Source organism: Syngnathus scovelli, chromosome 11 (assembly GCF_024217435.2).
Source record: "Syngnathus scovelli strain Florida chromosome 11, RoL_Ssco_1.2, whole genome shotgun sequence".
Taxonomy (NCBI): domain Eukaryota; kingdom Metazoa; phylum Chordata; class Actinopteri; order Syngnathiformes; family Syngnathidae; genus Syngnathus; species Syngnathus scovelli.
The window spans coordinates 7756743-7783695 of NC_090857.1; the positions used below are offsets into that span (position 1 = coordinate 7756743).

Consider the following 26953-nt stretch of genomic DNA (forward strand, 5'->3'; position numbering starts at 1 on the left):
CAAGCAAGGTATAGTGAGCAGCGCTATGACTTGTGTCTGCGTTGTTGCCAACTTTGCAATATTTTTGCTATAGTTAGTAACTTTTCCAACCTGACTTAGCAAGACTAGCTAAAAATTGTGCATATGTCGCCCCCCGGGCTATAAAACACTTCTGCAACGTATTTCCAATGTGTGAACTTCACTATCCACAAAACCTAAAAATAAAGCGGCAATTTTTAACCAAAATGCAAATGATTTCTATGAACCATAAATCAAACTTCAATCATTTCCAACTCAAAAATAACAAGTTGTTTTAAAAATATTGTGACGTAATTAAATGAGTGATACTCCTCTCCACAAAGAGCCTTTAGCAAAACACTGACATGAAAACAGATCAATAAAATGATCATTCCAACAAGGACATTTACTGTATGTAACTCCATGTAAGCTACTCTATTGGCTCGTCTTGCCAGTGGCTCCGCTAACCCTCCCTAAATAAATTCTCATGCTCGGACGGGTATAGGGAGGGACTTTTCGTTCCCATGGTGTCGGGAAGAGAGCAGATGGTGAGGCTGCACTGGTACCGGTGTCGGTGTCAGACGCGTCTCAGTGCGGCTGACCTGCAGCGTGCAGATGCTCGTTACTGCAATCTCGCTTTACGGAGGATCTATCGAGCTGATTTGTGTTCTTAAAACTTGCTGAAATCTGTGCATCGAATCGCGCACCGTCGTCATCGTCAGTGTGGAGGAGCTGCGGATGCGGTTTGGGTCACACGGAGTAACATCGTTCGTCTCAGCGTTACGTAGGTGAGACCAATGCGCGTATTTATGCTCAGAAATGTTAAAGCTAATCGATGAATAAAGTTAGATATTTTAATGTCTGTATTTTTTTTAATACATGTAAAAATTTCACAAGGCGATCTAGGTGGTCCTCGTGCGCGATGCATGGACGCTGCAAATAAAAATCATTTATTTTATATCGGCACCAACACAATTATCGGTCTATTTGGGAAAAAAATGCTCATAAATTAGCATGAAGATGAAGAAATTCATTTCTTATAAATGTATGCAGTCGTCTGCTGCGCACTGAGTGAAAAGTCTATAAAACATATTCAAGGACATTATGTAGAAGATATGATTGTTATGAAGCTTTGCATTCAAGGGGAGCAAAACAAAGGATGTGCACCTGCAGTGTTATTTTATGTCATCGTTTAGAGCCACTCACATGAATTAGGTTATCCACCAAGGTGCCTGATTTGCCTTATCTACATTCTTGACAATTTAATTGCACTTGACTCTGTGATTACAGCAACAATACACAAACTGCAGTGTCAGAGTGCTGCTAAAAACATTTGACCAGCAACAATCATGCTGATCATCACAATCATTTGGATGCCCATGAGAACAGAATGTGGCTTAGCTCCAGATTTTGGCACAAGTGGGATGAATATCGAGTGCGGACATTTAGGGGGGTGTATTTTTTAGGGGATCACCTTTGTCAAGTGGTCCATTGTTTCATGAGCTGCTTTACACCTGCTGCAAAAAAACAATGAGGACAGAGAGTGGATTGCAAACTTAATGGTTATTTTTTGATCGAAACAAGATTTTTTTTTTTTTTTAATCCTCTAGACTTTCACCAACTTGGTGGAGTTGACTTTGTCTAGACAACAAAAGGAGACCCCATGTGTTGGGGGGGTTCACCCAGTTGTCTCAATATCCATGCGCTCAGTTAGTAACATCTGGGGAAACAAAGGAATAGTTTGTGTGTTGGTGTGTATTTGTTGGGCTTAACTTTGTTGCCAAAGTTAACAAAGAAGACAGACGACATTAAAATTGTCTTCTTTTTCCCTTTTCACTATGTCATATTTGATCCCGGCAAAAAAATAATAATAATAATGAGGAAGCAGTTCCAAATTTTAAAGGAATTTCAAACACATGCAATAGTTGCAGGGTCTCCTTTCATTTCATGGTGCGGTATTTTCATATTGGTCCATCTGTCCTCCCCTATGACCTTCCCGCTCGAGCAGTATCCGCCACCGCCTCCTTTTCGGACTCAGAAGAAGACATGCATCTATATCTCCTGCTCGGTCGGCTCTGCAGCTCTGCCATCAGCAGCTGCACCAAAGCTCTGTGTGATGTGAAGTGAAACTCTTGCATACTAATAGAGCACCAATAGGATGTCTCTCAGGGCGGCCAGAGCGGAGACCGAATAGTGAAAACATCAGGCGGCGCCGCTCAGTTCATCCATGATCGGCACGGAAAACTGCCATGTTGTGTCTTTATTGATTATGTCAATCATGTGTGTTTGTGTTACATTAACTCGTGAAAACACTCTTTGGCAAATCCATTTTGGCCCACTTTGAAGCATTAATGGCAGTATTCTCATTTGGTTACAAAACACACGATGGTGGCATAGGCGTTGCCATGGTGACGGCTTGCTAGTGCGGCTGCTGATCCAGAAAAGGCTGTTTAGATTGGATGCCCAGTAAAAAGGCTGCTCAGAATTGGGGTAGGAGAAGCAATAACATGAAAAGGGGACATCATTTTCACATAAATCAAGTTACAAATAAGAATAAATGACAACAAGCTGTGAGTGGTCATCGGTGAAGCCTGTTTTGGAAAATTTAAAATAACCTATGATTGCTAGTAATCAGAGCTGTCTTATTAGAACCCCACAATCACATGAGGCTGTCTTGTGATGTGGTTAATATCAGTGAAACATTTATGTGTGCGTGTTATTATTTGAATGGGTACTTGGATTAAAACCTCATCAGGGTTGGCTAAGCAAAGAGAATAAATCCCTCCTGCTGGAGCTTTCAATTCAAACAGTCAGTTAGATCATGTCAAGCTGTTGAGGGATTTTGCTGCCTCTTCCTGTTGGTTTGTGTACACATCACAATGTGTGAGGCCAAAAAAAAATATTCTGTCAAGATATTGCAGTGTAGTTAAAAAATGTAATGATGGCAACTAAGCTTTACATTGCCGTATCTGTCGGCTTCTTCAGCCTGCAGATTTAATAAAGGCTTCTCGGGATACAGTTGCTGCTGTGTAGGCAGCGGAGGGAATTAATCTCAGACCTAATCTCTCTTTTCCCTCAGAACAGGAGTTCACAAAGGTGTTATTCCACCAAAGCCATTCTCGCAGTCTTTTACTATATCAGGCTTCACACCAGGAGAAATCATCCTTTGGGGTCTCACATCTCCCTCCACCCCATTGATATTCTCGTCAGGTCATGAGACAAGTGTGAACATTTTGCTCCTGTTCTGCTTACAAATTTGCTGTAATGTTTGGGGAAGGAACCATTTTTGTTCCAATGGTGAACAAAGTCGTTTTGAAATTTCTTTTTTTTATATAGAAGAACTCAAACCCCACCAAACAAAGCCGTAAGATCAAAACTAGTTTGCTATGACCTGCTCACATTTCCACAGAAACACAGCAACGTCAGGTAAAACATCTTCCGAAAAGAGCGGAGGCCGTTATGACAGCAAAGGGTAAACCGACTCCATATTTCCATCAATTTTTACTTCCTGTGGCGTAATGGCCACAAGTCCCATTAGGTGCAAATGTGCTGCAGTGATTAGAAAGCGAGGCCATCAGTGAAATGGACCAAATGTGCCCAGCAGTGCTTCCTTGGATCAACAAGGTCAACGCAGCACAGAGAAAAAGAGAGAGAGAGAGAGCAAAAGGATGCGGACACCCACCGCGCTGCCAAGCTGCCAGAAACCCGACTCCAGGTGTCGGAGATTCATGGCCTCAGCATAACAACAACAATTATTCTGGCTCTCTCTTAGAATTTCATACCTGAGCAGCACAAACACATAACTTATTGTACACCTTCACATTGAACAATAAGCAGTGGACATCACGGAGCTTTTATTGGCTTAAGAGGCGAAGATTTCCCTCAGGGGCTAAAGCTATTTCTACTGCTGGATGTGTCGATGAGAGTAAAGTTTGTTCATAAATTGTTCGGATCACCTCAGCGTTCATAGTAGTGCCAGTTCGAGAGTAGCACTTAGAGTAAATAAAAAACAAAATGAGTATTATAGCCCTTATACTAGATCAAATTTGCATAAGTTTGCTTTCTCCTTGCACGTCTTGCTTCTGCCAACTACGGATTAAGACGGCGTGACCAAAGCACAGCGCTGATATCCCCCAAAAATGCTTACGCTTCACATTTTTTGTGACTTTCTGACATGAGCCTGCATCATGCGTAGAAAGTGATTAGCGGTGACGAGCACACATTTTGTGTTTATTAAACCCGTTGTGTAATGGCTTTACTGTCAGAGCTGCTGACTGTGCCGATCACACACAAACACACACACACTTGAGTGGATCACTGGCGGATAATCCACTTCACACTGGAAAAAAAAAACATGGTAATCTCTCTAGGTTTGGCTGTAAAAATTATTCGAAAACCTCATCATCTGAGGTAGCGTCATGTTAAATAACAACGGTGTTATTTATTAATGGCGATATTGTGTATAAAAGACAACAAGCTGACTGAACTTGTGGATGAATTGGTTGGCACAGCTCTTAGAAACAGAAGGGATGTCAATTCAGATACCAAACATGATCTAATCCACTACGTTTTGCTAATTAGTTGCTTGCCATGGACAAGCGGTTCAAACTGTGGCCTGTAACTAAAGGGATCAATTTTTCTTAGTGTTAGTCTTAGTTCTGTTACGGGTTTTCACTGTTCCATATTTGTCTTCTTCAGGTATCCGTCTTGAGGCATCAAAAGGAAAACATCTGAGGTCCAGAGCAGATGTTCTTGAGGATTCTATCCGAAGAGATTTTATTCTGGATTAGAAGAAGGCATTCATGAGGATTGCTAATGCTGAACATTCCCTTCAAGATTTTACTTCAACTGGCTCTCATCTAACTATTGTTTGAGAAGAGAGCAGACAAGATGACGCTTGGGCCTTGGCCTCCTCTACTCTGGCTGTGCGCGGCCTCACTTCTCATCTCTCGGTCGCCTGCACACGCCACGGACTGCCCTCACTTGTGCGTATGTGAGATCCGACCTTGGTTTACCCCCCAGTCCACCTACAAGGAGGCGACAACTGTGGACTGCAACGACCTGAGGCTGACCGGCATCCCCATCAACCTTTCAACAGACACTCAAGTGTTATTGCTCCAAAGTAATGCCATCTCTCACACTGGGGGCGAGCTGGAAGCCTTGCAGAACCTGACAGAGTTGGACCTGTCCCAGAACAACTTCAGCTCCGTGGAAGCCGTAGGCCTGAAAAGAATGAACCATCTCACTACTTTGCATCTGGAGGAGAACCAGATCAGCCAGCTGCAGGACAACTGTCTGGGAAATCTCTCCAGTTTACAGGAGCTCTACATCAACCATAACCTCATTAACTCCATCTCCTCTCGGGCCTTCGCCGGTCTGCACAATCTGTTGCGTCTGCACCTAAACTCCAATAAGCTTCATGTCATTGACAGCCGCTGGTTTGTAGAAACTCCTAACCTTGAGATCCTCATGATTGGAGAAAATCCAGTCATTGGCCTTTTGGACATGAACTTCAAGCCTCTGGGAAGTTTGAGGAGTTTGGTCCTGGCTGGTATGGATCTCTTTGATGTTCCTCCAAATGCATTTGTAGGATTGGACAATCTGGAGAGCATATCTTTCTATGATAACAAACTGGTCCGAATCCCTCAACTGGCACTGGAGAAAGTCCCCAATTTGAAATTTTTGGATTTAAACAAAAATCCAGTCCACAAAATCCAGGAAGGAGACTTCCGAAACATGCTTCATCTCAAAGAGTTAGGAATCAACAACATGATGGAGTTAGTGTCTATCGATCGCTACGCTCTAGACAACCTTCCGGAACTGACCAAGTTAGAGGCCACAAACAACCCCAAGTTGTCTTACGTCCACCGCCTGGCCTTCAGGGACATGCCTTCCCTGGAGAGCTTGATGCTCAACAATAACGCGCTCACTGCTCTCTACCAGCATTCGGTGGAGGCCTTGCCCAACCTTCGGGAGATCAGTCTGCACAGCAATCCCTTGCGATGTGACTGTGTCATCCAATGGATGAGTTCTAACAAGACCTCTGTGCGCTTCATGGAACCCTTGGCCATGCTTTGCACCTCCCCGCCGGAACTCAGGGGCCAGCGCGTTCGGGAGCTAAGACTGCTGGAGTCCTCCGAGCAGTGTATCCCACTGATATGCCATGACACCTTCCCCGGCCACCTCAACCTAAATCTCGGAATGAGCGTCAGCCTGGACTGTCGGGCCATGGCTGAGCCGGAGCCTGAGATCTACTGGGTAACCCCGCTTGGAACCAAAATCACTATGGACACAGTGTCAGAGCGCTACCACCTGAGCAGCGAGGGGACTTTGTGGTTGTCCCATGTCCAAGTGGAAGACTCGGGACATTACACCTGCGTGGCCCAGAACATCGAAGGAGCTGACACACGGGTCGCCTCCATTCGAGTGAACGGAACCTTACTTGACAGCGCTCAGGTGATGAGAATTTACGTGAAACAGACAGAGTCCCACTCCATCCTTGTCTCCTGGAAAGTCAACTCCAATGTCATGTCCTCCAACATCAAATGGGCCTCAGCCACCATGAAGATCGACAACCCGCACATCACGTACACGGCCCGTGTACCCGTAGATGTTCACGAATACAACCTCACTCATCTCCAGCCTGCTACCGAGTACGAGATCTGCCTCACGGTCTCCAACGTCCACCTGCAGACGCACAAGTCTTGCGTCAACGTCACAACCCGCGGCACCACTTTCGCCCTGAACCTGTCAGACCAGCACCCGAGCGCCGCCGTGCTAGCCGTCATGGCAACCGCCCTAGCCTTCCTCAGTTTGGCTACAGTGGGCATCTACACGGCCCGTAGATGGAAGAGAAAGAACTATCACCATTCCTTGAAGAAATACATGCTTAAAACCTCGTCCATCCCGCTCAATGAGCTTTACCCGCCGCTCATCAACCTGTGGGAGTCTGACGGAGAGAAGGACAAAGATGGCAGCACAGAGGGAAAACCCTCCCCTGTCGATACCACACGTAGCTACTACATGTGGTGAGGATGTAGCACAAACAGACTCCTGATATTTTGACGCAAAAGTTGCTTTGTGGGCTTTGCTGATATGTGGCAGAGTAAACAGGAAGGTTTTTTTTCGTAGTATAGCGTATCGCGCTAATTCTTTCTATTTCTTGTTTTGTCTTTGAGGAAGCAGCTGTACTTAGCTTCAATGTTACTTTAGTTGCTATGTTGTATTTGTGGTGCTTTTCCTCGGGTTAATAATACTGCAGCAGTGGCCAGGGGTCTTGTGGCAGCATTAGTAATGAGTTGTTTTTTTTTCTGTTTTGTAAAACAGGTCAAGTGTGTGCACCACTAGGTAAATGGAGTTTGTTTAAACTTCAACAAATTAAAGCTGACAGCGGGTTTTAGACGTGTTACATTGTCTACTGAATGTTAGCGACTGTGCAGTAATGTTGTATCAACTATACCTTTCGACTTTTGGATTTAAATGCAAATAGTATTTTAGTTTGCGGGTATTTGTGATGTTAAATGCTAGAAATACAACTGCTGGTTAGGATGCTTCTTTTTTAAACTTGTTTTTCTGATAATGGACAATATAAGGTTTTACCATCGTACTCATGAATTCCGTGGGGATGTACTTTATTTTGCTAGGATTTATGCTGATTGGCTAGTTTATTTTTCACATGTGATCATTATGTTATATTGACAATGCCAAAATAAATACTTTTCTGATTCTTTTGCATATTTGGTCCTTGTTTCCCCTAATACTTCGATTTTAGTTTAGGCAATCAGACTGAGCACAATAAAAAAATTTTTTTTTTAAAGATTTTTAACTTCACAAATATGGTGTCGGTTAAAGATTATGGGAACTATTCATCACAGATTGTCAGAAGATTTTTTTTTTTATAGTCCCAGTCTCTAGCTTATGTTTGGTTTGATAAATCTTAGAGTATTTACTGTTTTGATGCATATGATTAAACGACTTCCTCAATGACATGAGAGAATTACTCTCTTATAAATACAGTAGAGATGTTACGCTTGTGCTGTTTGGAACTGTACAGGCAACTGTGATTTAAAAAATTGTTTTTAAATTTATTTTTCATAAAAACCAGAGAGAAAAAAATCCATAAAATCATGAGTTCTTTGAATGCAGTATAACAACATGGAACATTATAAAATATTAGAGTTTGATTTTTAAAAGAAATAATTAATATGAACCAGAGTGAATTTCAGTGCGGTGCCTGAGAGACGCAACGAAAACCAAGATTGGAGGAAGAGCTGTCCGGCGTGTTCTGGCTTCGCGCTGCACAGCGGTAACGGTAACAGTAAGACTGAGAAAGAGAGAGAGAGTCGAAATTCAAGACAGTGACTCATAAATAAATCTCATAGATTAAAAGATAAAGTCATCACTTTACCTTGTGACACATGTATGACCCTCCCTTCTTTACTCTGTCAGTGCCTGACGGAGGACCTGTCTAAACCCAAAAAGTTATTCCTATTAACGACGTGTGATATTTTAGGAGTTTGGCGATGACTTTATAGTGTGGTGCCGCGAAGTTACTGGATTGTGCTGATGTTCGGTGGAGTGACGCACAGTCCACCAGTCGGACGTCCATTCCCACGCATTGCCCACCATGTCAAACAGACCAAAAGCATTGGCGGGAAAAGACATCACCTGCAGACATTACATTTACATCTAACCACCAGAATAGACTCTAAGGTGACAGAATCATAATCACCAGCCATAAAAAAAGCAACATTTCATCTTAATTCAAAGGTTGAGAGCTCCCCCTATAGTAGCTGAGCTGGAATTAAAGGAATATTGGAGTGTATGGAAGAAGCTCAAAAAATGCCTTTTTTTTTAAATCAGATTTTAAAGTCCATAAGTCAATTATTTCCCCTCCCCCCCTTCAAACCTCTAATACAAAAGCTGTTGTTAAGAGCATTAAATGTAACATTTACTTTCTTGACTTGCACTTACCGGTGAAGTTTTGACATATCCATCTTCTGCAGAATTATGGTGAGGGAATTCTCCTTGCCAGATGTTGGCATAGTGTTGCCCTTTTGGGTTAAGTCGATTTCCCCATGGATAAAGTCTGGGAAAAAAATTTATTTTTATAACATTATTCATTTTTTATGCAGAATGGTTGAAAAGTCTTTCTGCCCACAAAGGGCTATGTCTTGCAGAATGAATAAAAACACATTTCAAATCTCTGTACTGCTAAATAATTTGTATATTCCTCAGAGAGCCAACGAGTTTCATTTTCATAATGGTGTACGAAGCAAGGTTTCTGTCCAAATGTGTTATAGTACGAGAGTAGGTGTGAAAAAGCAGCGAGCAGGCATTTGAAGCTGCTTGGGACATTAGAGCCCTGAGGATGAGTGAACAGCCTACCTGTCTTTTAAATTGCCTCTGCAGGCGTGCTCCCACTCTGCCTCCGTTGGAAGCCTCTTGTTGGCCCAGGCGCAGTAGTTAACTGCATCACCCCAGGATACGTGAAGAACAGGATGATCCATCCTAAAAGGGATTAGCTTTAATTAGTTTTGAGTCACCATTGTGAAATAAACTATGGTAAAAAAAAAAACATGAATAAAGAGCATTTCCTTGCCTGTCTTGGATATTGGAGTCAGGGCCCTCAGGTTGTCTCCAGTTTGCGTCTTTGACTGGAAGCCACCAGGGGGCAGCAGCCACCTACAAATTAATAATAAAAAATAAAATAAGATGCAGTCTAATCCTTGACATATCATTTATCTTAAAAGTTAAGTCCATGTTTACAATAATTTAGCAGTGGGTTTAAATCAAAACATTACAATGTTTTATTTAAAAAGCATACAAAATCAGTGTTGATTGGTTTTCGCCTCTTGAAGACTGTCTAACAACTAAAAATAATGTCAGGGCGCTTACATTAGCAAGAAAGTAGCAATATTAACATTCTTCTGTTTTAATTCTCCTTAGTAAGTCACAGTGTCCAAGGACAGGTAAGTTGTCACAAAGAATCTTGTTACATAATCAGAAAAGAATTTTACAAGCTTGACTACACAATGAACACGTCTCTCCTAATTTTTGTCCTCCTGTGTATTGCTTTCTGATAAAACATGTTGTGACTGTGCACCAGCAGCTACTTAGCAAATAAATAAATAAATAAATAAATAAATTGCGGCAATGGTGCCCACAGTAAGCAGTGGGGAAAAACAAGGCCTGTGAACCTTTCCCCCCGGCGCTGACAGCTGCCGGTTTCCATGACAACCACTATGAGAGTGCACCCATCTGTGAGCCATTACATACGCGAGTGGTCGGTGTACAATATTACGAGTTTGTTTTCAGGCTTGCAAACAAGCAAAACGGTGACAAAAAAACTTACCGCTTGCGTGATTTGGCTTTTGACTGCCTCACTTAGAATTTCTTCAAAAACAAACGAGTCCCCAAATTTCTCTGCCTGAAAGAATAAAATGAGTGAAGGACCCATATCATAAAAGAGGACATAAACACGCATAGCTGTATTGTACCTCTGTCACATAGCCTGTGGCATTGGCAAAGCTCTGGAACTGTTGGTTGGTGACTTCCTGGATGTCCATGTAGAAGGAGTCTACGTGGACCTGTCTCTGAGGGCCCTCACCATCAGCAGGGATTCCTGGGTTGTCTGTTCCCATGAGAAATTCTCCACCAGGAATCCGCACCATCTATACACACAATTTTAGTGCAACGTGAACTTTCAAGAATATAAGAATACAACAAATCAGTCCAGTCTTTGGGAGAAAACACATAAAACAAATTTTAATAACTAAAATATAAGTTTATCACTTTGACGCATGAGCGATGTAAATAAATAAACAGAAAGACAGGTTTACCTGACTAATAATCTTCTCGCCTCCCTTAGTGTCAGACAGCATCTCATTGGCGTCTCTGGAATATTTGACACTTGCCACCTCCGACGCTGTGCTTTCTCCCACAACAGCGTCTCTCTTCAAGCTCTCACAGCCGCAACTTGCTAAGCCCGGCTCGGAGACGGGCTCGGTGTGAGCCCTGCATACAAGTGCATTGCCCAAACAGCACAAGATGATCATTAAAAAGGCTAAAAAGTGAAGCATCGTTGCTTACACGTCGCTCATGTTGTTGACACTTCCGTAAAGTCACGTGGTCAGTCAGCTGGTACGGACTACTTCTCTATTGTGCCTCCAGCGGCTGACAGTGGTACTGCCAGTTTTAATGAATTTAATTTTTGTTCATTTACTTATTTCCTTAATGGTGATTATAACAATGTTGTATTGATTCAATTTGAATGCAGTCCCTGGGTAGTTTAATGGCATAAGTTGGTCCGATGAATAGTGAAACAAAAATAATTTCAGAAAGCAACAGTGCCTCCACGCGGTGTAAAATGGCAGTGCGCCCAGCTCAAACTCAAGAGCACCGCACAGCACCGCACAGCAGAGCACCGCCTGTCCCTTCCTCTCCTTACTGGCCTCCTCACAGTTACAAATCCTGGCTTGTCTCACGCCGCAGGCTCTCACTATCGCTCGGCTGGACGAGGAGAGACCGGAGCCGCCATCATGTTGCCGTAGCTGGCTCTCGGAGAGCCGAACATCCGAGCGTTCCCCGCCGCCGAGGTAAAAGTTGGGATCTTCAACTTCTTTTCCTTATCTTCATCCTCTTCCCTGCAGAGAAGATTGGGCGCTCCATAAATGGCTAACACCGTTTCCCACAGCTCATGTTAACCAGTGCTTATCGTTAGTTCAAACCATGTTTCTTGATTTTTAAATGACAGTTATGTCTCTGTTTGCTCACGCAGTTTTTTTTATTTAGTCACAAATAATGACAATGCTGGCATAATGAGCTGGCTGTTTGTACTAGTTTGAATGTTTTGGTTCATGTGCAGTGAAAACCAGTATGTTTTGGGTTTCTTCAGTAAGAGGTTTGTCAGATGGAGCAAAGTGGACCTGTTGCAGGTGCACAGCTTCCTGTTTGCAGTCCTAATTATTAACTATTCAGACTGCAAACAGTAGCAATCTATTGCTGTATCATGAAATGGAATTTTCCTGCAAATTTATGCAAATGCATGGAGTTGCAGCAGCCTCACATCTAAATTTGACCCTAAATGATCTAATTGTCAGAATAGGCAAACTAGCATTGGCAGAATCCTGGATAGAAGGTTTTTTTTTCTATTTTTGACCACAGCTATACTGGATAAACACAGTCATATTGAAATGTTTCTTGAAATTGATTTCCTGTAGGTGCTCCATAGTGTGCATCCAACATGTCGGATAAAATGTCCAGCTTCCTGCACATCGGGGATATCTGCTCCCTGTATGCAGAGGGGTCCACCAGTGGTTTCATCAGCACCTTGGGGTAAGCACACTCAACTGGTCCACAATACACTTGCTAGGGATGTGATCAGAATTTGGAACATGTCTGACCAAGACAAGGATACAGGATTTTTACCTCAAATTATCAATAACAATGAGGCAGCTTTTGAGTCAGAACCAGATGATGGTGAGAGAGCTGAAATGAAGCAAGTTGAGCACACCAGGGAGCGTGTGAGCCAGGGGAATCGGGACACTTGCATTTTGACAGAAAGGGCACAGAAACAGCTGGAGAGCCTGAGAGTTGAGCTACAGACAGCTGTCATGTGCATCCACAAGCGATGGACCATCAGGTTTCTGATGTTAAAACATTTGCCTGCTTCATCTGAAGTTAATCTTAATCCAAAAACTAATGGAAAGGGATTCACAATATTTCAGCAACCCTAGTATGTAAATAAGGCGAGCATTGTGTGCTTGCTTGGTTTTGTGCTGTGGGAAGGTTAGCTAACGTCAGCTAAAAGCATGCAATTAGCTCAAGTCGACATTCATGCCTGGTCTGACAGGTTGCTATTAAAATTTAGACACTTTTCCTTCAACATGTCTGGACCAGACATGTCACCTTGTCACAACAAAATATTGATCATCGTATCTTGCTCGCTCCAACTGCCCCTTGTGATAACAATGATAACTTTAGGTTTGTCGGACTATAGAAGATAATATTGTCTATTGTGGAATCAGTATCAGTCATGTTGTTGCAGATTCAATCAAAAAGTGAAATGACCTCCTGTATAAAGACCAAGTCATTAGAGAGGTTTTGCGGCATTTGCTGAGTTCCACAACGGCCCACGCACATAAAAGCGCATAAATTTGCAAAATTGTCATACCAGTTTTGACCTGCTGCTATTTTCTCCATGCGTACCCACCAGCTCATCTGCATTCTTCACATGATTGGCTACATTCTTCACAATGAGTTTCAACATTCATACAGTGGGAACATTTTTGTTTGTTTTTTAAATACGAATCAAGAAGTTGCTACTTTAGGAAATAATGTAGTTAGGATGAATCCTTTCTAGCATCAAACTCTCACTATTCGAAATACTGTACTTTTTTTTTAATGCCAGTTTTGCCAGTACTAGTCTTTCAATCCAACTACTGATTAGATGTTCAATTAGTTTAAATAAGTGTTAAATTGGTTCAAATTTTACTTGCAATGTTCCAACTATTTTGAATCAATTGGTACTACTACGCACGAGTCAGAGCAAACAAAGATCACATGTGGGGTTCCACAAGGGTCCATCCTTGAACCACTTGTATTTAATATCACCATACATTATTGATTAGAAAATTACTATGTACAATACTTAACAGTGTCGTAAAATGCTTCATTCTGCAGCTTGGTGGATGACCGCTGTGTGGTCCAGCCCGATGCAGGGGACCTCAACAACCCCCCGAAGAAGTTCAGAGGTAAGAGGCACAGAGAGTATCCTCCTGAGTCTGACATCATCCCCACTAACTGCTGTGTGTTTATACTAAGAGCTCAGTGATAGACACCACTCCATGTGTTGTGCTGCGTTTCTTTGGTGACGGCCACAATACGTACCTCGGCCCGCCGGACTTCAAATAGGCATGCCATTGACAATGTTCGAGCTGCATCCATCTCACCTCAGAAACTGAGCACCCGAGGAAAAGTTTTCATACAAAAAAAAAGCCTTGAGATGTTTCTGGGTGTAATTGCTATAAATAGTTCTCGTACAGGAAGTAGACTCATGACCCTCGGTTCTAAGGCTGGAGTCTCTGTGGGGGCCCTACATTGCACAGAAAGATTCTGATCTTGCGCAATCTTTACACTCTGTCAATCAACTCAGCAAACAGCTGATTAAAATGTGTCCCTTAAGGAAGGTCATGTTTGGTAGATTCAGACGGCTAATGTTTATACCAGAGCATATTTTGAGAACAGTCCAAAGCAGCAGAGCCATTCCCAATTAGCCCGCTTGATAACCATCTACAAATGGAATTCTCCTCGTTGCTGTGGAAATGGAGATTGCAGTCGATTCTGAGCCGAGGCTCAATCTCATCCGCGTATTGTTGAGCATGTTTCACAATCACAGAGGCACAAATCATTTTAAGACTTATTGATGTCACAGTGATTTTTACGAGGATATTTTACAATCTAAAAGTAGGGCAGACATTTTAATTGTGTTTAGAAACTTTGGTGTGCTCTCCGATTTATTTACACTCGCTCCAGTTTACATGAATAGATGACCGGGAAAGATCAAACTATTATTTACTGTGTGTGGTTTTATTTCATTTATTATATTCACATTGTGAATATAATATGGCTTCAATTGGACTCGGCATTGTAAATAACCAGCAACTCTGTTTGAAGAGGATCTTTGGCAGCAAACATGATGTCTCACTTGTATAGAAGGATTTGGCTAATCACTTTTTGTCCTTTAATCCTCCATGCTCCCTCCTCCGTCACCTTATTGACTCGTCAGGAGCTAGACTGTGCGCCAAATGTCTTTCCACCAGAAGCAATATGCTAAATTTTCCCCATCTTTATTTTTTCCAGATGGATCATACTAACACACAAGGAACAACCTGTGGTTGAGTTAAGAAATGAATTAGTTGTAGTATATTTGAGCTGTGCTTGTGTAACACTCTGAGTGAGGTTGAAGTGCTTTGTCAGCTGCTTCTGATGAGAAGAGGCCTTTATGTCAGTGTGACGTGACTCTGGATGACAACCAGAAGAACATGTTGTCTCTTCCCCGGCCCATGTCGGTGCGGAGGATTCGTCCAAACTAAATTGTGGATCCAAAATCCAGAAATGATCGAACTGATGCTATCATCAATATTAACAGTGTGACGTTTGTGCTATAACAGTCGATAGCCTCCAGGTCTTGCTAAGTATCATCTGGGTCGAGTACTGTCACTGCTGAGGTATGCTCAACATTTCCCCCAAATGTAAACACAAGCACTCTTAATGTAATCAAACTTTCACTCATGCAGACTATATCTCACACTGACACACGGAAAAGAAATTTGATTGGTCGTCAGCGGAAGGCAATGTAAAACCAATAATCAATCACTGGTTCTGATCAAGATCTTGGGTTTACCTGGTTTTGTTTCACGTCAGGGTCTTCTTGTTAGTATGTCTCTGACTGCAATACAGAGCTGTATTGTACAATGACCTCAAGTCCTTCCCAACACAAATCAATGTCTCTCTCCAAGACCGCTGTCTGCTGGTTAATTACCCAAAATAGAACTAACTTTGGTGCATTCCTTTCCAAATAAGTCCAACATACCGGTAAGTGCATAGTTTTACTGCCAATGGAGTTGGCGACACCTTACCGGAAATATCCAAAGCTGCTATTGTGGGACATGGCATTTGTTGCCTGAGATGCTCTGCACAAATGATGAGATGCTTCCTCCATCTCTTAACTTTGGAGCGAGTTTGTACAACCCAGATCATTGAGGCTTTTGTTGACTTAACACAGAATAGAATCAGAACAGAATCTTATGCAATGTGTGTTTTTAGGTCCCTGCCAGATGTTGCGTTCACTCCATGAAGATTTTGCTCACACTTTACAGCGATAATAGGAAGCATTCGTATCACGTGACATTTTTGATAACTTTAAAATTATTCAACACTGGACAAAAGCCACATTTCCTAATCTGTATAGCTACCAACTTTCCTTAAAGGGACAGTCTGTAGAAGTTTTTCAATTTTTATTGCCATCAAGTGGTGAACTAATAGAATGCAACAAACTAATTTCGACACATGCACACTATAGTGACCATTATAAAAAACTTAAAGTGATCATATGTAAATGCAGTCATTCACTGAGGTCAAATTTGATATTCTGATCAGTTTGTTGGACCAAATTTGATTTTGTCATCCGTTTAAATACTGCAAAGATAATAAATATGTATAAAGTATAACACAGTGAGGTGCCATACTGTAACTAGAGTGTTTAAAAAAATAATTAGCTAATATAAGATTGTTTTACATGCCAAGAATGTTAATGATTCCAGGAGATACAAGGCTCCGGATTACTCCCAGCAGTTCTCCTGCCTAGTGACCCCAGAAGGAATTCTGAGCTGGGTTTCAGTACAACTAAAGCAACATGTGCTCTCACAGTTGCCTTTAATTAAAAACAATTGCGGGCTGATGCATTTCCCAAACTTGCATTCTATGACAACTAAACTGAAATGTTTACAGAAAGTGTTTGAAAGTGATCATATGGAAAAAAATCTATAATTTAAGTGTACATTTACTCGTGGAAATACGAACAATGCACATTTATCAGATGCAAGTTTTAGATTCTCTGTTCCTGCAGCCTGTCTTACTCTCGCTCTCTTTCTCTCACTGCTTCACATTCTTTCACTGTCTTCCTGTCTTCCTCATTTTTCGGCCACTTCCTTTCCTGTGTTTTTTTTTTTTTTTTTTAAACAGTATTTTGAGTTCTGCTTAAGTAAACCACATCTGATGTGGTTGAAGAACATTTTGCAGAGATGGAGAGAGCATTGACCTGATGAAATTTGTGGAATTTCTAAAGGCAAAGAACGGATGAAAGAATAAGGACGTTAAAGATAGGGAATCCCCACCCTCTTTTTCATCCCACTTCTCTTCTCTCGCTTGGCCTTATTTGGACATGTTGCTGCAACCAAAGCTGGTAGAGAGAGTGAGAGAACAGGGAAAGGATGGTGCAGCTTTTTTCTTTTCCTGCTCCTTCCCTCTTCTCACACCCTCAAAATAGAAGATCGGGCCGAGGAGATGCGAAGTCACTCGTAGCTCAGCCGAAGAAGAGGAACTTCTCTAGGCTCAAAGAGGAACTGCGTTAAGCTCAACCGTGTTCTCATGCAAACGAGACGACTGCTTTAACGCTATCTATGAAAATGAAGTGAAGCATTCACTGATAAGAGCCTCGCATTACCGTTCTTTCAAAACTGACCTCACCGCTGTAGCTTTGCACTCCCTTGGGTTGTCAGAAAATGCTTGCACGCCCTACGGAGATCGAGACCAAATGGTTCTTATCTTCAAAATGACTGCATGCACACAGACTGACACGCTTACAGTTACCTGGTAGTCTTCAAACCCGGCTGAAGAGCTTCCATTTTCATTTATGAATGCGTCTGTAGTGGAACTCGAGTGATAGCTTGATCAAAATACGTTGAATGTTTTGATGTTAGAAATAGACCTTCTCTTTTAAACAAATATTTAACATTTGGAAAATGTTCTGCCTCATACTGCTGTTTGTTTGTTTTCCTCTGTCTTTATTTAAAAAAAAAACAAAAAACAAAAAACCTGTCTGGAAGACTGTCTCTTCAGACTGTGTCCCATGAACCGCTACTCAGCCCAAAAGCAATTCTGGAAAGCGGCCAAGCCTGGAGGGAACACAGACACGGTGCTCCTCAACAAGCTCCACGTAAGTGTGACAACACCTCGGCCTCGCCGTATTCGCTCAGGTCGAGGGCACTGGACACAGCTCAAACACTCAACACGAAGATGTGAGATTGAGAAATGTCCGCACATTTTTATTCTTCTGATTTAGAAGAAGCTTGTCGTGGTTTGAAGGAATTTGACATGTTCTGCACACTCAAAGTACTTTTGCTGAGGCAGTATATTAAACATTCTTTTTATAGCCCATTATTAAGACTTTTACTTCCAACTTTTTGTCCTCTACATTTTCCTCCTTATCCTTCAAGCTATCACAATACCTTTTAAAGCAGTTGGTTATCTGACTACATTCTCATAAAAAAAATTAAAAAAAACATTGACATCTCTACTTTGTTACCTTGGATAGTTTGTGTCTTTTCCAATTTTTTTAGTGCTTTATAGTCACCGTGTTCAAATTGACAAACTTGTGTTTAATGCAGTGGATACCTGAGTGCTTTACCACCTATGCTCACCCCCTCCCTCACTTTATTTTTATAGCATGCAGCTGATCTGGAGAAGAAACAAAATGACTCGGAAAACAAAAAGCTGCTTGGAACAGTAATTCAGTACGGGAATGTTATTCAGGTTTGTCATAAGATATGAAAATAGCCCCACTCACTCGAGTTAGAATTCTTGTATTGTAGGAAAATTTGGTTATTTTTGCATTCCCATTATTTCTGATATAAGAATTCTGAAATAAGATCTGGAATGAATTTATGAAATTGTACCAGCTTAACCACATCCACAACTTTTTCCCCTCTTAGCTCCTCCACCTAAAGAGCAACAAATACCTGACGGTGAACAAACGCTTGCCTGCGCTCTTGGAGAAGAACGCCATGAGGGTGATGCTGGACCCTGCAGGAAATGAAGGCTCCTGGTTCTACATCCAGCCCTTCTACAAGCTGCGCTCCATCGGAGACAGTGTGAGTCACAAATGATCATATTTTGTGCTAGCGATGACAATCTATCCCATAATATGGTGTAGTAAAAGCTTTCAGAAAGCCTTTAAGAGCCTGCAATAAAAGCACCAACCTTTTGAGTCAGATGATGAATAAGTGAACAATGGCTAAAGGGATTCCAGACTCTTATTTTGTGGAAGTTTTTTGATGACACACGTTTGACTCTTCAGTCGGCGCAACCCTCGCATAAAACATACGATATGTTGGAGTCTCCTGTTTCCTGTTTCCTCAGCGAGATAAGGAGCAACCGGCAAACATCAAAATAAAAAGATCTGCTTTGTCAATTTAGATGGCAAATTAGATTGCATTGACTATCCATTGAGCTCTGCCAGCCCAGTCGGATTTTACCTGGGTCACCAATCCCTTGTTGGCACGAGCACCTTGTTGTCGGCTTGCACCTAGTCAATAAGTAGCTGGCGTAAGCTCCTCACAAACTCATTTTAGCTATTGCATGAGGACTGATTATCAACTTGAGTTTCACGAGGGACTCATTGCTGCTTTAAAAAAAGTCCATCAAATCCACATTACCGTCATAAACAATCATAATCGCTGTTATAGTTAGCATACTAGCTGTTGGCAACAACTACGACTTTTTTTTTGGTTTTATTTCATGTTGGTGGCTTTTTGTGTGATGGCAGGTGGTGATCGGCGATAAAGTGGTCTTGAACCCGGTGAATGCAGGCCAGCCACTCCACGCCAGCACACACCAACTCGTGGATAACCCGGGATGCAACGAGGTCCGGTGGTGCTGATGATTTGATTTCTCCGTGGCCATGTTTGGTTGTGGAGTGGCGAATCAATTCAAAACACTACAATAGTACTTCAACTGTGAATACGTTTTAGATGATTCCTTCAGTGACATTCGACTTTTTTTTTAAGGTGAATTCTGTCAACTGCAACACAAGCTGGAAGATAGTCTTGTTCATGAAATGGAGCGACAATCAGGAGATCGTCTTAAAAGGGGTTTGTCAAAGTTTGTCTTTTTTTCCGTTTAATTTACGATCGTTATTATCATTGTCATATTATTTGAATCACATTCAAAGCTCCAAATATGGGCCAGCACACTATGGATTTAATCCTTTCTCAATAATTTGTGCCATTTTTTCCCCCCTCACAGATAATAGAAAATAAATTGTCCTAAGTCAGTTTTATTATTTTACACCATCACCCAAATATTTTTAATTTTAACCATGTAATCTATAATATCAGTCTTTGTTGACAGAATTCAAGTTAGGCTCACAATTTGTATTTAATTAAAAACGATGACACACAGTACATGTTGTCCCTTTAATCTTAAAATGTAGCTGGTAAATAAAAAATGTAAAAAAATCTTTGTGCTTCTTCCCAGGGCGATGTGGTACGCTTGTTTCACGCTGAGCAAGAAAAATTCCTCACTTGCGATGATCACAGGAAAAAACAATACGTGTTCCTTCGCACCACCGGGCGGCAGTCGGCTACCTCAGCAACCAGTAGCAAAGCCCTTTGGGAAATAGAGGTGAGGAGAAAAAGTCATTCCTGGGCAATTGTTCCAAACCGCCTGTAACAGTTGAACTGTGCGCACGTCAGGTCGTACAACACGATCCCTGCCGAGGCGGGGCCGGCTACTGGAACAGTCTGTTCAGGTTTAAACACTTGGCCACCGGACATTACCTTGCTGCAGAGGTTAGTCCACTGCAAAACAGTAAAATAATTTGTCCGATTGGATTTTGAGAAGTCAAACCTGAATAAAATGTGTTTTGTGTATTTATAGGTGAATCCAGAATATGAAGAGGAGGGCCTGGAGTCACGAGCCTCAGTAAGCACATGAAGTAGTTTCGCTCCCACAACGAGTAAAACTATCTTGATATTTCAAACAAATACAAAATTAAATAAGGGTAGACTTTTTGGCTGTTTCAGTACTGCATAGTATACACAGTTGTGGTTATTCATGACCAGCAGATGGCAGTCATCCACTGATGATGCTACTTCAGTGTTCAACTGGAGGCTCTCGATTTGGCTTTCACTGCATCCATCAATAGATTAAAAACAAAAATGGAATGAAATAAAAACAAATCAGATATCAAACTTGATAGCATTTATTGGCTTATTTAAATGTTTACATTTATTTATCCACAACATTAGGCGCACCTTGAAATTGTACTGAGTGAAGAAAGACATTCAAGAAAGTCATTAAGATGTCTATCTGATTATCAGATTATACAAGTTTCCAATTTAATGCAGGCGATTTATTGTAATTAAGTTTATTAGCCTCATAAACACATTATTAAAGTAATCATTTGACTTTTAACTAGGAAAATTCATTTTTATTTAGTCAAGCATTTATTTTGTTGTCAGAGCAATAATGCTTTTGCAATCTACATTTCCTGCTGCCCCGCCCACACTCATTCCTAGAAATCCCCTCGCTGTATGTAAGACGGCAGTAAACCCTTCTTTCTCTAACAAAGCTGCTTACCTTTGTTTTCCATTAAATGCAGGATTAGCAGATTGCATTTGTTTTGAATGTTGACACTGCATGTTTTCTGCTTCCAGCATGATTCGGAGCAAGAGGCCTTGCGGACCCGTTTGAGAAATGTACCCGATAAAGTCATGTACACACTTGTCTCCGTCCCCGATGGAAATGACATTTCTTCGATATTTGAGTTGGACCCCACCACGTTAAGAGGAGGGGACTCGCTCGTACCCAGGTACATGAGTAAATTGGCTTCGTGTGCAACCTGATGGCCTGACCTTGTTTCTCCATCTTGTTGCGCAACATGCACCTTTGTTTATATTCAGCTTCTATTTCACTTGCCCTAAGACTCACTGTATGAGCGCTTTTGGCGATACAATAATAGCAAAACCATATGTTAAAAATCTGGAAATGTGATTTCAGGAATTCATACGTGCGCCTCAGACACTTGTGCACCAACACATGGGTACACAGCACCAACCAACCCATCGACAAAGAGGAGGAAAAACCCGTCATGCTTCGCGTAAGTGTGCGATAAAACGTTAGCGAGCAACTGATGTGAGTTTGGTGAGTCCATATTTGTCTCTGACATTCCTTTGCAAATCACAGATTGGCACGTCCACACTGAAAGAGGACAAAGAGGCCTTTGCGATTGTGCCCGTTTCCCCAGCTGAAGTGCGAGACCTCGACTTTGCCAACGATGCCAGTAAAGTGTTGGCGTCTATCGCTGGAAAGCTCGAGAAAGGCACCATCACACAAAATGAAAGGAGGTACCGAGTCAAAGCAGCTATTTGTTCGTTGAAATTAGGTTGATTTTTTTTTTTTTTTTCCCCCTCTCTTTCTCGGAAAAACCAGAGCAGTTACAAAACTTCTAGAAGATCTAGTGTTCTTTGTTGTTGACATTCCCAACAATGGACAAGATGTTCTCGAGATCACAGTCAACAAACCAAACCGAGAAAGGCAGAAACTCATGAGAGAACAGAATATTCTCAAACAGGTAACAATATTAGTTCAGCACGTCATAGAAATTCTTGTCAGACTTTTGTAGACATGTTTGAACCCTTTATTGGATTTAGATCTTCAAGCTGCTTCAAGCCCCATTTACTGACAGCGGCGATGGTCCAATGCTTCGATTGGAGGAACTCGCCGACCAGCGCCACGCCCCCTTCCGGCACATCTGCCGACTGTGTTACCGGGTTTTGCGTCACTCCCAACAGGACTACCGCAAGAACCAGGTAGAGGTCTAGCGGTTCTTGATTTGCAAGTGAAATAACTCACATGTGTAGCGGCACTAATCAAATCTTGCAAATCTTGATGTCATTGTCTGCCTGTTTGCATCCACAGGAGTATATTGCCAAACAATTTCGCTTCATGCAGAAACAAATCGGCTATGATGTTCTGGCAGAAGACACTATCACAGCTCTCCTCCATAACAACCGCAAGTTACTGGAGAAACACATTACTGCTGCAGAGATTGACACCTTTGTCAGCCTGGTCCGCAAGAACCGTGAGCCCAGGTTGGTAAAGCTGCTTTGCGTGACGAACCATTGACTTGATTCTAATAAATGAATGATTTATGTTGTTGATTGTTGAATGTCTTGTTCTTCTGTCTAGGTTCTTGGACTACTTGTCGGACTTATGCGTGTCCATGAATAAATCCATTCCTGTGACGCAAGAGCTGATTTGCAATGCTGTGCTGGATCCCACTAACGGAGACATACTAATTGAAACTAAGTAAGTGCTCTTTCCTCGAAAAGGGAGTCCAAAATAGCCCGGCTTGAACATTTTCTAGGAAATGTATCTTTTTTTCTTTTTTTCTCGAAACCTTCCTGCTGCAGACTAGTGCTGTCAAGATTTGAAATTGAAGGGGAAGCGCTCGGGGACAACTCTGAGGAGTCGGAGGAAGATGAGGAGGAAGTGTGGTTATTCTGGAAGGACAGTAATAAAGAGATCCGTAGCAAAAGCATCAGGGAGTTGGCCCAGGATGCCAAGGAGGGTCAAAAGGAGGACCAGGAGGTCATCAGTTACTATAGGTACTTCTGGCCTTCTGATTAAAAAAAATAAAAAGAGCTCAGTTTTATTGTCATTGTTCTCCTTTGGCAGGTACCAGCTGAATCTGTTTGCCAGGATGTGTTTGGACAGGCAGTACCTGGCGATTAACAAGATCTCCGGCCAGCTGGATGTCGATTTAATCTTACGCTGCATGTCAGACGAAGACTTGCCTTATGATCTGCGAGCCTCGTTTTGCCGTATGATGCTGCACATGCACGTAGATCGCGATCCCCAGGAACAGGTCACACCCGTCAAATACGCACGACTGTGGTCAGAGATCCCATCGGAAATTGCGATCGACGAGTGAGTTGACGGGCAAAACTGTGCACGTCGTCATGTCTTTGTGTGTATTCATCGTTTTGATGTGTTTTCTATGGAGTTACGACAACGACGGCACATCCAAAGATGAAATTAAGGAGCGATTCTCACAGACGATGGAGTTTGTCGAGAACTACCTCAGAGATGTGGTTTGCCAGAGTTTTCCTTTTGCAGATAAAGAAAAGAATAAGCTCACCTTTGAGGTGAGTTTGACCGCATCATAGCTCGCATTCTGATTATAAAAATAAAATAATCACTTCCTGTTTGTTTTTTCTTAAGGTGGTAAATCTGTCCAGGAATCTGATTTATTTTGGCTTTTATAACTTCAGTGATTTACTAAGACTCACCAAGATCCTTCTAGCTATTCTAGATTGTGTCCATGTGAGCACAATTTTCTCTTTCAACAAGCTGGAAAAGGGAGATGAGAGCAAAGGTATGAAACCCGGAATGGGTGAGTATCCTTACGAGGGCAAATTAACTAACAACAGATTTCTATTTTGTTTTTATCTTTTTGAATTTATTTGTATGTTCTTCCAGGCAGTAATGTGATAAGGTCCATTCATGGCGTTGGGGAGCTGATGTCACAAGTGGTCCTCCGAGGCGGCGGCTTTCTACCCACAACATCAAATAGTACCGCCAACGGAAGCGCTGTCAAGACTCAGACTGAACCGGAGAAACAAGACATTTTGGTCATGGACACCAAGCTGAAGATCATTGAGATCTTACAGGTACATGACAAGCAATGGCGATGACCTCCAAAAATAAAAACAGCTAATTTTATGATTTGCTCTTCTACACAGTTCATATTAAACGTCCGCCTGGACTACAGGATCTCCTGTCTGCTGTCCATCTTTAAAAGGGAGTTTGATGAGAGCAACTCCCAAAGTGAGTTATCCATAACTGGAACAGTTGAAGGTCCAAACAATATGCCAGGTGAGATGAGATGAATGTTTGTCTCCAACACATATAGAAATAAATGACGTCACTTAGTTGTGCCATTTTAGGAGCACTGGATTTCGAGCACATAGAAGAGCAGGCCGAAGGGATATTTGGTGGAAGGTAATCACAATTTGAGGATCGCAATCACAAATCAAAGCGGTAATTTTGTGTAATTTTGTATAATTTTGTGCGGCCAGTGAAGAGAACACTCCTTTGGATCTGGACGATCACGGCGGACGGACTTTCCTGAGAGTCCTTCTTCACTTGACCATGCACGACTATCCCCCTCTGGTTTCTCGGGCCCTCCAATTGCTTTTTCGGCATTTCAGTCAAAGGCAGGAGGTCCTTCAGGCATTCAAGCAGGTATTGTCGTACATCATACAAAAGTGTCTGTGTATCTCAGGTTGTATGGTCTTTACAGTCCTCCTCTTTGAACGTGTCACCAGGTCCAGTTGCTAGTCACCAGTCAAGATGTGGAGAACTACAAACAAATTAAGTTTGACCTGGACCAACTGCGTTCCATTGTGGAGAAGTCTGAGCTATGGGTCTACAAAAGGCAGGGTCCAGATGAGGTCTTGGATACAGGAGAAGGGATGGCCACTGAGTCTCAACATAAAAAGGTAATAAGAAGAAGCATGGATAAAATTCACATGTGATGACCTTGCTCTTTTGTGTCTTATCTTTCATAGGGAGAGTCTGGAGGAGCCGAAAAGCCAAACAAACCAGAGAGCACCAGCAGTTACAATTACAGGGTGGTAAAAGAGGTAATCCAGCAAAATTCTTTTAAATGGTGATCACGTCTTAATATTTTCTGTTCTTCGTTAGATCCTCCTGCGCCTCTGTAGGCTTTGTGTCCAGGAGGGTCACTCAGGTAGGAAGAGCAGGAAGCAGCAACAGAGGTTACTAAGGAACATGGGGGCTCATGCCGTCGTCCTTGAGCTGCTACAGATCCCGTATGAGAAGGTGAATTTCTACTGAGTAATCTTTTGCTAGACTAAATAAAAAAGTCCAACTTTTTTTTTTTTTTTTTCATTCCAGGGTGAAGATTTACGCATGCAGGGTATCATGCGGTTAGCGCATCAGTTCCTACAAAACTTCTGTGCCGGGAACCAGCAGAACCAAGCTCTGCTTCACAAGCACATTAATCTCTTCCTCAACCCCGGGGTGGGCTATTAATGTACTAAAGGCAAGTCATGGTTTAAAAATCATGCAAGCAGCAATGTTGGTTTTTTTTTCTTCAGATTTTGGAAGCCATCACCATGCAGCATATTTTCATGAACAACTTCCAGCTGTGCAGTGAAATCAATGAGCGCGTGGTCCAACACTTTGTCCACTGCATCGAAACACATGGACGCAACGTCCAGTACTTAAAATTTCTGCAGACAATCGTCAAAGCAGAGAATAAATTCATCAAAAAGTGTCAGGACATCGTTATGGCCGAGGTGATGCGCCGTTTGCAACTGTTAGCATCTGAGTCGATGTTTTGTCCTCAAGTCTGTTGTTGTGTTTCACAGCTGGTGAATGCGGGCGAAGACGTTTTGGTCTTCTACAATGATCGCGCCTCCTTTCAAACACTGGTGCAGATGATGCGGTCGGAGCGGGATCGCATGGATGAGAACAGTCCACTGATGTACCATATTCACCTGGTGGAACTTTTAGCCGTCTGCACGGAGGGCAAGAACGTCTACACGGAGATCAAATGTAACTCGCTGCTCCCGCTGGATGACATCGTGCGAGTGGTGACCAATGAGGACTGCATCCCAGAGGTGAGTGGAATGCAAATATAACAAGTCCTTCTCCCGCCAATTCTTAAACTGCAATGTTTCATTTCACTTCAGGTCAAAATTGCCTATATCAACTTCCTCAACCATTGCTATGTGGACACCGAGGTTGAAATGAAGGAAATTTACACTTCCAACCACATGTGGAAACTCTTTGAGAACTTCCTGGTTGACATTTGCAGAGTAGGTAACGTGATTGAATAGATCGGGAAAGCAATGGCGCATCAATTAAATATGTTTTTTTTTTTTGCAGGTTTGCAACAATACAAGCGATCGCAAGCACGCCGACACCGTTCTGGAGTCTTACGTGACTGAGACGGTCATGAGTATTGTCACCACGTTTTTTAGCTCGCCTTTTTCTGACCAGAGCACCACCTTGCAGGTATGAAATTAGAACCACGCAAACAACGTGAATGTTTCCATGTACTTGAAAAAAATAATCTCTTTTTATTTTGATTTTATTGTCCAAATTTTACTATAGAAATAAAACGCTGCATATTGATATGAATGTTTCCTAAATGAAATAATCATATGAAATGTCTTGAGCAGTAAATCTTGTTAGATTATTTTATTTCACGTCATGATATGGCTGACTGTTAAAACTGAATGGTGAAGTCCCTGCTGTCCTGCGCTAACCCACGGATCTTCCTCCCCGGCATGTCAGACATTGCTCTCCTATTTCTCCCAGTCTCAGATAGCTATCATTAAGAGGGATGAATGACTTCCAA

At 42.1% G+C, this 26953-nt stretch overlaps 3 protein-coding genes across 14 annotated transcripts in view; 2 read left to right on the top strand and 1 right to left on the bottom strand.

Moving 5' to 3' along the window:
* Positions 1 to 449: 449 nt before the first annotated feature.
* LOC125977847 (leucine-rich repeat neuronal protein 1) lies at positions 450 to 7731 on the top strand. Its single transcript, XM_049734842.2, has 2 exons — positions 450 to 785; positions 4696 to 7731. The coding sequence occupies exon 2, from the start codon at positions 4888 to 4890 to the stop codon at positions 7027 to 7029; it is 2142 nt and encodes a 713-aa protein (XP_049590799.1). The 5' UTR covers positions 450 to 785; positions 4696 to 4887; the 3' UTR covers positions 7030 to 7731.
* On the bottom strand, positions 7329 to 11140 carry sumf1 (sulfatase modifying factor 1). The gene is made up of 9 exons (XM_049734844.2): positions 10839 to 11140; positions 10497 to 10670; positions 10352 to 10426; positions 9599 to 9681; positions 9385 to 9507; positions 8971 to 9085; positions 8551 to 8664; positions 8405 to 8464; positions 7329 to 8320 (listed from the first exon to the last, which is right to left on the bottom strand). Exons 1-9 carry the CDS (start codon positions 11076 to 11078, stop codon positions 8219 to 8221), a joined length of 1086 nt encoding a protein of 361 aa, XP_049590801.1. The 5' UTR covers positions 11079 to 11140; the 3' UTR covers positions 7329 to 8218.
* Positions 11141 to 11385: 245 nt separating this feature from the next.
* The window catches only part of LOC125977844 (inositol 1,4,5-trisphosphate-gated calcium channel ITPR1), a 41812-nt gene continuing 26244 nt past the window's right edge, over positions 11386 to 26953 (top strand). For 7 of the 12 annotated variants that reach the window (XM_049734833.2, XM_049734829.2, XM_049734830.2 and 4 more), the window contains exons 1-34: positions 11387 to 11594; positions 12219 to 12333; positions 13681 to 13751; positions 17607 to 17716; positions 18226 to 18312; positions 18492 to 18650; positions 19325 to 19423; positions 19566 to 19649; positions 20035 to 20181; positions 20253 to 20348; positions 20437 to 20481; positions 21216 to 21370; positions 21559 to 21658; positions 21745 to 21905; positions 21991 to 22132; positions 22212 to 22370; positions 22480 to 22652; positions 22750 to 22869; positions 22974 to 23168; positions 23239 to 23490; positions 23567 to 23708; positions 23785 to 23956; positions 24043 to 24233; positions 24306 to 24438; positions 24510 to 24564; positions 24642 to 24807; positions 24891 to 25064; positions 25134 to 25208; positions 25270 to 25407; positions 25483 to 25608; positions 25686 to 25886; positions 25959 to 26210; positions 26283 to 26408; positions 26479 to 26607. In XM_049734833.2, coding sequence (XP_049590790.1) covers positions 12242 to 12333; positions 13681 to 13751; positions 17607 to 17716; positions 18226 to 18312; positions 18492 to 18650; positions 19325 to 19423; positions 19566 to 19649; positions 20035 to 20181; positions 20253 to 20348; positions 20437 to 20481; positions 21216 to 21370; positions 21559 to 21658; positions 21745 to 21905; positions 21991 to 22132; positions 22212 to 22370; positions 22480 to 22652; positions 22750 to 22869; positions 22974 to 23168; positions 23239 to 23490; positions 23567 to 23708; positions 23785 to 23956; positions 24043 to 24233; positions 24306 to 24438; positions 24510 to 24564; positions 24642 to 24807; positions 24891 to 25064; positions 25134 to 25208; positions 25270 to 25407; positions 25483 to 25608; positions 25686 to 25886; positions 25959 to 26210; positions 26283 to 26408; positions 26479 to 26607 — 4527 coding nt within the window. In that variant the 5' untranslated portion in view covers positions 11387 to 11594; positions 12219 to 12241. Of the gene's footprint in view, positions 11595 to 12218; positions 12334 to 13680; positions 13752 to 17606; positions 17717 to 18225; positions 18313 to 18491; positions 18651 to 19324; positions 19424 to 19565; positions 19650 to 20034; positions 20182 to 20252; positions 20349 to 20436; positions 20482 to 21215; positions 21371 to 21558; positions 21659 to 21744; positions 21906 to 21990; positions 22133 to 22211; positions 22371 to 22479; positions 22653 to 22749; positions 22870 to 22973; positions 23169 to 23238; positions 23491 to 23566; positions 23709 to 23784; positions 23957 to 24042; positions 24234 to 24305; positions 24439 to 24509; positions 24565 to 24641; positions 24808 to 24890; positions 25065 to 25133; positions 25209 to 25269; positions 25408 to 25482; positions 25609 to 25685; positions 25887 to 25958; positions 26211 to 26282; positions 26409 to 26478; positions 26608 to 26953 lie in introns of all 12 variants that reach the window. The other 5 variants (XM_049734825.2, XM_049734831.2, XM_049734836.2 and 2 more) reach the window with 2 other exon arrangements.

What these genes read in the sequence shown, in the direction of transcription:
- sumf1 (XM_049734844.2), bottom strand. Translation starts at nt 11,078, where the DNA reads ATGCTTCACTTTTTAGCCTTTTTAATGATCATCTTGTGCTGTTTGGGC. An exon ending in CCGAACATCAGCACAATCCA is followed by an intron (nt 8,465 to 8,550) that starts GTAACTTCGCGG and finishes TTTTGGGTTTAG; the next exon opens with ACAGGTCCTCCGTCAGGCAC. An exon ending in GGTCATACATGTGTCACAAG is followed by an intron (nt 8,321 to 8,404) that starts GTAAAGTGATGA and finishes TCTCTTTCTCAG; the next exon opens with TCTTACTGTTACCGTTACCG.
- LOC125977847 (XM_049734842.2), top strand. Translation starts at nt 4,888, where the DNA reads ATGACGCTTGGGCCTTGGCCTCCTCTACTCTGGCTGTGCGCGGCCTCA.